At 41.4% G+C, this 9,513-nt stretch overlaps 1 protein-coding gene across 1 annotated transcript; it reads right to left on the reverse strand.

Annotated features, from left to right (window-relative positions):
* Window positions 1-1,639: 1,639 nt before the first annotated feature.
* rassf2b (Ras association domain family member 2b) lies at window positions 1,640-8,148 on the reverse strand. Its single transcript, XM_079222528.1, has 10 exons — window positions 8,072-8,148; window positions 7,769-7,842; window positions 6,873-6,948; window positions 5,120-5,271; window positions 4,104-4,222; window positions 3,233-3,375; window positions 2,937-3,090; window positions 2,711-2,832; window positions 2,498-2,595; window positions 1,640-2,037 (listed from the first exon to the last, which is right to left on the reverse strand). The coding sequence occupies exons 2-10, from the start codon at window positions 7,819-7,821 to the stop codon at window positions 1,968-1,970; spliced, it is 987 nt and encodes a 328-aa protein (XP_079078654.1). The 5' UTR covers window positions 7,822-7,842; window positions 8,072-8,148; the 3' UTR covers window positions 1,640-1,967.
* Window positions 8,149-9,513: the final 1,365 nt, after the last annotated feature.

The raw sequence follows: 9,513 nt of genomic DNA on the forward strand, positions 1-9,513 counted from the left end.
ACTTGTGTGTGTGTGTGTGTGTGTGTGTGTGTGCCCTAAATTTGGTCTGAATTATTTTACCACTTAGTGAATGAACCAGAACACTTAACGAACTCTCCCAAAGCTTTGACTAATGTTATATCTCCTCTGTCATTTTGAATTATACAACGAGATTTAAACACAACATGTTACATAACATGCTGGGCTTTTCCCCCACTGACCTGAACGAGATTACAGATATATATATATATATATATATATATATATATATATATATATATATATATATATATATATATATATATATATATATATATATATATATATATATATATATATATATATATATATATATATATGTATATATATATCTCTCAGGATGACTTTTCTTTAATTAAATAACAACCATTGTACGAAAAAAAAACTCAATTTTCCAAGTCATGGCATGAGTTCAACATCTTTAAAGATCATAATTTTTTTGTAAAAGACAATACAAAAAAAAGCAGGCAAGTCTTTTAAAGAGTCACAAAAACAAATAGACGACATGCACGCCCTCGCGCTCACACTTTGCACTGTACGGCGAGACTTTAGAGCGGCCGCGTTGGCGGACATGGAGCGGACCAGAAGCGACGAGCTGCACACGTGGAGGCAAAACCGCGCCGCTCTGACTAACGCTCATTCGTACTTTCACAACATTCGTCTGACAAAAGATGGTCGGCGTGATTCACAGTCTTGTGGGATTTCACTCGCGTCATTCTCTGTGTAATGTAAAATAACAAGCAAATAGCCAGTCCAAAGTCCCAACGTCCCATCGTGTGCAGAATGATGTTGAAAATAGTTCGTAAGCTCAAACTGTATTTTGCTCAACATCCTCTTGTCATGTTACGTAAGGCAGGAATGCAAAAAGTCTTTTTTCAGGGTGGAATTTCTTTCCTTCAAAGTAGTTTGGGGAACAGGAGCTCATTTAGATTTCTTGATGAGCGTTTGATGAGTGGATTAATACCAGAAATAAAACAAGAAGCTATCGCGAGCAGCCGGTTAGCTTAGCTTAGCACAAAGATGACAACATCTGCCTCACCAACACTTTATTTGTTTAGTCTTGCACAAAAAAAGAAAGTGTAACACTTTTTTGGAAGAGATTGAAACAAATGATTTCACACATTAATACGTTAGTTTTAGTGGTGCTGTTGGGCAGATTTTGACCAGACTTGCCAGCTGTTTTCAGTCTTTGTGCTAGCGCTAAGCTAACCAGCTGCCGCTACACAAAATACACAACATCGAACTCTCGGCGAAAAAAAGTTTTCCCAAAATGTCAAACATATGCCTTCAACCTCAGCAGTTGACCGCCGACGGACCGATGGTCACAACGTGAACGGATTATCCGCTCATGCGACCGCCGATAATCCCCCGCGGGGGAATTTATCGGCGGAGATCAAATTGAGGGGGTCAATTAAATTCCTTCAAATCACAATATCTAAAAAACAAACAAACAGAGAGGACCATAAAAGGCACGCAAGCTTTTCAGAGCATGACTGGTCTGGCGTTGTTCTATTGTACTTTCTTATAACTCCAAAACACAGGAGTCGACGCGTGTGCCTTTGTGCTCGGAGAAACCTTTTAACAGGCACTTAATTAGGATCGCATCACATGACGTCTGTGCTTTGAATGGATTCATCAGCTGCCCAAAACTGAAGGGCAGAGACATTTAGACACGGCGTCTCATCGTGGGCTCGTTCTGCATCGGGAAGTCTGTGTGTGCGACGACTAAAGCGATAAGGTCTGAAGACTACGGCTGAGATGGCTCACACCTAACATGCAAACAATACAGCATGTCAACGTTTTGTCTGTAGGGTTGATCATTGAAGAAAGAAAGAAAAGGCTCCACAGGCAGGAGTTCTGGAGGATCCGGGTCATCGGGGTTCTGGTCGGCTGATCCTCGCTCTCAGCCGGCCGGAGGGCGCGTTGCTTTTAACGGTCCGACGGGAGCGTCACAAACACGTCGCGCCCTCTGGAAGACAGCCCAGCTGCTTCTCGATTATACAGCGCAGACACGTATACCTGCAAGTGCAAGCAGGCAAATGCAGAGGGGGAGAAGAAGAAAAAGAATGAATGTGTGCCACACCTCATAAACAGCTGATGAGCATGTATGAAATGAAATGTAATGATTTGGTATATTATAAAATAATGCAGATAATGTACAGAGCTAAAGCAAAGTCACTGCCAGACTGTGCAAAGGTTGTTTTCAATACATGAGTGTAAATATGATTTGAGAGATATTTGTAAGTTTACTGTACAAAAAGCTAAAAGAGGGATTAGGGTTACAAGTGTGAAAGAAATGTGTAATGTATATATATTTTATGCTTCTACCTATACCTTTTCAGTCTCTTTTTGTTTTGTTGGCTTTACTTATTGTAACGATTGACTGAATGAAACAAACACATGTGGAAGACTTTGACCATTAGAAAGGAGACACAAGACGGTTTCGTGGACGATATAAAGGATCACTATTCCCGTGTACCTTCTCCTGAGCTTCACCACCTCTCTGTCCTCCTCCTCCTTCAGTTTGGTGATGAAACTCCGCAGGACGGGCATTTCAAACTTGATATACTGCGCCACCTGGTGGGAGGGAGGAGAAATGAGCACAGGAGAAGAGAGGGTGACGCGAGGTAAATCAAGAGGATGTAGGAAACGCAGGAGAGAGGAGTCAGACACGTTCACGCCTCCGTCTTACATCATACGTGACTTCCTCTCCGAGGTCTTCCTCCATGAGGAACACCTTGCAGACCTGCTCACACGGGCCCTGCATCACTCTCAGCACCAGCGGGTAGTCGCTCCGCTTCAGTTTCACGCGCTCTGAAAACACCCCCAAAAAAAGGTATCAATTCACAGACAGTGAGGTTTTCCTTCATTGACATTTCTCTCACCACAGGAATGAAAACTGAATAACTCTCGCTCACCTCCACTTGTATGGACGAGGTAGAGCGCAAAATCGTCTGGGCTGTTTTCGATTTTAAACTTGTTGAGGAGAACCCGGAGCACCTGTGGTGTCCTCATGCAGCTGTTGATCCGGACATTAGTGACCGAGCCGAAGGACGGGGTGAACACTGACGTCTGAGAGAAAAGAAAAACCCTGTCTTTATTTCTATATACAGATATAGTATACAGATATACAAGCAGCATGGCTGCCAGCATGTGTTTAAAAAGTAGCACAAACACTCTCAGAACACGTTTCTCAGACTTTTTCGGGGATCACCTTGTGGTTGTAGAAGTGTCCGTTGATGGAGAAGCGATGGCGTCTGATCTTCCTCTGGTCGCTCGGCGAGCGCCGCTGTCCCCGCCTCAACACGCCGGCGTCGCTCTTCGTCCTGAGCAGCTGAGCGGAGCCGTCAGCGTCCTCTGTCCACACAATAAATCATAACTTCAGTTATTGTTCAGGCTCTTAAACAGGAAAAGACACATAATTACTTTAAATCTATCTATCGATAAATTAAGTTGGTGGGTGGAAGCAGGGCTCAGAGCTTTTAGTGAGTAAAAGTACATAAGTACCAAAAGAAAAAAGGCAGGAAGGTCTTTTTTCAGAATAATATATATTATGATGCATTAATGTGTGGCAGTTGTTAAAAGTGGGGCTAATTTGAATTACATTAATCTATAAAACATCATAAGAATAAAAAGTAACTAATTTCTCCTTGGGGATGAATAAAGTATATATCCATCCATCCATCTATATTTTGTATTAATAATCCAAATCTGCAAAGTAACTAGAGATAAATGTAAACCTGAAAATTGTAAAGTACAGTACTTAAGTAAATGTAACTAAAGTAAAAAAAAAAAGCCATTCTTGTGTGACAGGAAGCAAATATGGGAGACGTGTGTGGCGCTCACTTCTTTCTATCTTATCTTGCCGTTGTCATACGCAAAACTCTTTTAAAGGTTGAAAAAACAAAAAAATGAAGGCCCTAACCTAAGGGTTAATTAGAGATTTGGTCCACGGTGTTTTCACCTAATGCAACGTTTCTTTTTTTTTGTCCAGAGAACTGATGAGCCAACACAAACAAAACAAGTTTAAAAAAGGTACGCCGCCGTTCACTCGATCCTCGTTATTGCCGAGGGGAGCGACTCACCTTCGGCCTGCTCTTCCATCACATGGGAGTCGTCCTCCGGTTGGCTGTCGGGCGGCGTCACTTCCACGGTGGGCGGGCTCTGCTGTGTCGTCTGCTGGCCGTCTGTGCCGTTTGGGGAACTTAAAAAAAATAAAATAAAAGAAAGAGAGACAAAGAAACTGTGAAGACACAACAAAAAATATTTACAAACTGTTATTCTGTTTAATTACATTGGCTACAGACAACATTATTTTTGTTAGTGGATTCATAATGTCAACAGTGTGAGACTTTAACCTTAAAAAACACAATAAACTGTTACTATTGGATTTCCTGCTGAGCGGCAGACGCTTGTTCGCCACTGAACCGCCACATTCTGTACGTACGTCACATCTCCGTTGGTTAGTTTCAGCTTGTGACGGCTGTTCCTCTTTGTCGGTGCAGTTTTTCGGGGCTACGTGAGAGTATTTCCTTTGATATGTAAAGTAGTTTCGCTATATTTTGGGACTGAAGCGTCAGCGAAATCAGCGTGGATAATTTGGCGTCTTTTGGAGCTCTTTGTTTGAGGGCTTGTCGCAGTATCAAAACATAATAGCCTGAACTCTTTTGTTGCTGCAGAAAAAAAAAGGAAAGGCCACTTTACAGCTGTGGTTTGGAATGCTGAGACACTTCAAAGTTAACGTCCTCTTTCTTGAAGTGCTGATGTTATTTTGTCCCCTAAATGTCAGCTGCATGTCCGCGAGATCCGTTTTTTTTGTGGAGCAAGAATAGCTTCTGATGAATGGGATTACAGAGCTAAAATGTGTGTCAAGCCTATTGACTTTTGCTTGGGGCAAAATAAAAAAACTGAGCCAGCAGTGATAAAAGGTTCCATTCTCTCCATGGACCATTTCCAAAATGATTTAGCAAAACTGTGGAAATCAATTATCTAATTCGACTTTTCATCAGACGATCTCGACATAATCAATATCTGACCCCTGCTGCTCTACATCGCCATTTCCGGTCAGCGGGGTGTAACCGGATCCGTCTGGACCTCTTACCCCTGGCTGTCCAGGTTGCAACCCGAGTGCCAGGACGTGGAGGAGGGCGGCGGTCGGATTCGCTCGTGGTCGTCCTGCATCTGAAGCCTGATTGGTCGCCGCAGACCCCAAAAGATATTCAGCAAGCCTTCGACGATCAACTCACCCTCTTCCTGTTGGGAGACAGGAGCTTTGGTCAAGACACGCACGACTGTTATTACACACACGACTGTTATTACACACACACACACGACTGTTATTACACACACACGACTGTTATTACACACACACGACTGTTATTACACACACACGACTGTTATTACACACACACGACTGTTATTACACACACACACACGACTGTTATTACACACACACGACTGTTATTACACACACACACGACTGTTATTACACACACGACTGTTATTACACACACGACTGTTATTACACACACACGACTGTTATTACACACACACGACTGTTATTACACACACACGACTGTTATTACACACACACACGACTGTTATTACACACACACACGACTGTTATTACACACACACACACGACTGTTATTACACACACACACGACTGTTATTACACACACACGACTGTTATTACACACACACACACATCATACACACACACACACATCATACACACAACTGTTATTACATACACACACACAACTGTTATTACATACACACACACGACTGTTATTACTTACACACAAGGGGATTAATAAAGGATACTTTTTCTTTCTTCTTTTATTACACACATACACACAACTGTTATTAAATACATACACACAACTTATTCCATATGCACACACACTGTTATTACTTACACACACACACAATTGTTAATACATACATACATGACTATTATTACTCACACACACACACACACACACACACACATCCACACACGACCTTTATTACTTACACACACAACTATTGTTACTTACACACACACACAACTGTTATTACTTACACACACACACACCTGTTATTACTTACACACACACACACAACTGTTATTACTTACACACACACACACAACTGTTATTACTTACACACACACACACACAACTGTTATTACTTACACACACACACACAACTGTTATTACTTACACACACACACACAACTGTTATTACTTACACACACACACACACACACACACACACACACACACACACACACACACACACACACACACACACACACACACCTGTTATTACTTACACACAAGGGGATTAATAAAGGATACTTTTTCTTTCTTCTTTTATTACACACATACACACAACTGTTATTAAATACATACACACAACTTATTCCATATGCACACACACACACACACACACACACACACACACACACACACACACACACACACACACACACACACACACAACTGTTATTACTTACACACAAGGGGATTAATAAAGGATACTTTTTCTTTCTTCTTTTATTACACACATACACACAACTGTTATTAAATACATACACACAACTTATTCCATATGCACACACACACAACTGTTATTACACACACACGCCCGTTAAACACACAACTGTTATCACACACACACACGACAGTTATCACACACACACACACACACACACACACACACACACACACACACACACACACCTGTTATCACACACACACGGCTGTTATCACACACACACACACACACACTATTATTATGCTTCCGTTTTCTGTTGAAAATCTATTAAAAGAGTAGTTACACACAGTCACACACACACACACACACACCTCTCTGTGTCTGAGCTGTAGATTCTGTCCGTCATAGTAGAGGTTGTAGGTCTTCAGATGTGAGAGGACTGTTGCCCTGGAGACAGAAATGTTGAATCACCGAGGAGGAAACTGAAGGAGCACGCCGCTGATTTCACACATTTTATAACCCACTTATGTAAATATATGTATGCGTTTCATGTATACCACATTCTACAAAGCTTTGGATGTGGTTTGATTGGTTTTCTGCTATCAAGGCAGCCTTTGAAATATATGCTAGAAAAAGGTAACGGTGTTGGAAAGAAACGGGTTCAAGAATCCTGACCGTCTAATATGTTGATTAGGCTTTTTAAATGAAGAGATTTTGTTGCTGGTGAGATTTTCAGACGGAAGTAAATAAAATATTTTCAAATGTTCTCTTTTGGTCATTTAATAGCGAGCCAATATACTCAAGTCAAGTGCTTACAATCTACATACTTAAAGCTCCTCTACACGGTATTCAGAGCATAACTATTGACTCCACGCGGCTCTCAAAATGGCGACGGCTCACAGCTAACGTTGGTTAGCCGTGAGCTAGCTAGCTGTGCACGACTCAGCGACTTGCAAGCTTGCGCGGCCGACCCAGCTACGAAAACAAGTACAGAAACACCTTGATAACAACACAAAGGGGAGGTAGAATTACCCCACTATGTCTTTACATAGCAAATAGCTGCTATATTAATGCTCTGAATATCGTATGAGAACCTTTAAATAGATCAATAAATGCATGCCTACTTAGAAGATGGTTAGCAGTGAAGTAAAGTATGCGCACGTTTCAAATAGACTGTGTATACTTTAACATACACATACAGTAAAGAGGTAATTTGACAGTTACATGCAGGTGTTTGCACAAGAGAAAGAGGTTTTTCAGTTCTTACTTCCTGATGAACTTGTTCTCTCCGATCTGAACCCCGTACTCCTGATCATCCATTCTCAGTAAGCATGAGAGGAGCTGAGAGACAAAGAGGCAACACAGAGAGTTGATTTAGCTTCTCCCTTCGTCTCATGACTCCCTTATGACCAGCAGACTGGAGAGGAGGAGGTGAGGAGAGGGATGGCAGGAAGAGGAGGAGGAGGAGGAAGAGGAGGTAAAGCCCCACAAAGTAAACAATGATTGCAGCAGATACGATCTAGTTTCCCGTCCATTTTCAGTCAAGAGACAGATTAACATCATACTTAACCGTTAAACCGGCGCCACGCAGTCACAACATCTGGTGTGTGATGGAGGAAGACAGCTGCTCTCTTCCTCCTCTTTCCTACAATATATCATTGCTTTCCTGTTCCCCCTCTGGCTCTCTCCTCAAGTCTCTCTGCACACATGCAGCTGTTTAAAAAGAATGGCACTCGGCCATCAACACAGAGGGCTTCCCTTCGTGCTTCGCCGATCGTTTGTGTGTTTGTCCTCGTGCATCAGCAGAGGAGGCGGGACAGAAAAGGAGATGAACAGGTGGAGGACACATGCGCCGCCCGCACAGCCAAATCATTTCAGCTGCTTAAACATTCATCTCTGAGCAAGCTGTCGGATGTGTTCATCTACCTATCAAACATGCAAATAATAATACGGTATTTGTATAGTGCTTTAAAAAAGTACTCAAGGTACTTTACACGGTAAAGACAAACAATAGAAGCAGCAATAAAACAAGAAAGATGACAATCGTGAGAAACAAAATTTAAAAAACTAGTATCACAGGTTAAAAGCAGATTCAAATAAATGGGTTTTAAGTGCTGTTTTGAAAGTGGTGAGTGATGGAGTCTGTCTGTCCTGTAGATGAAATCCACCGGACGTGGAGGTAGATTTCCAGGAGTATTTATCGCAAGCTAAACTGTATGTCCTGGAATTAATCTTGTTTTCTCACTTTCTCTGCATTTCACACACAAACAGAGACGGTTGCAAAGGACGTGTTGGCAAGTTTAGCTCCTAAACTACAAATAATTTACATTTCATGTGGAACTTTTTTTTATGTAGGCATTTGCATTTTTTTATTTTATTTTAACTAACACCCTGTGGATGGAAATGTCTGTCCACCACTTTGGTCCAGACTGAAATATCTAAAGGAAATATTGAAATTAGGTTAAAAAAAATATATTGTCATAGAAGATGAATCCTACTGACTTTTATCTGTTGCCAACATGTGGTTGACATTTTTCAGATTTGAGTGAAATATCTCTACTTAATGGATTGCAGATACTCGTGGTGTTAATGACTTTGCCGATTCTGACTTTTCCTGTAAAGATTTCACTTCATCCAGTGAAACATCTCAACAGCAGCTAAACGTCTTCTGTGGAGACATTCATGATGCTCTGACAATATATCCAAATAATCTTTTTGGACCTCCAGACGTCTCTTTTAGGGTCGTCATCAGATCGAAATCTGTCCGGTGCTTTGTTCGGTTTATGACCAGATACCTGCAAACACCGATTACAGCCCAATCAGTCTCAGCGGCATTTTAAGCTTAATGCTAATCAGCTAATGTTAGCAGGCCGCTAAAACATCTGCTTGTTGGCATCATTGTTGCAAGTAAGTTAGCATTCATCTGTACATCACAGACTCTTAGGCTTGTTTGCATATTTTTAGAGAAGCATTTTTTTTTCTTTCATTTCCGTATGGTATTAAAATCTGCAG

The sequence above is a fragment of the Taurulus bubalis genome, assembly GCF_910589615.1.
Source record: "Taurulus bubalis genome assembly, chromosome: 8".
Lineage (NCBI taxonomy): Eukaryota > Metazoa > Chordata > Actinopteri > Perciformes > Cottidae > Taurulus > Taurulus bubalis.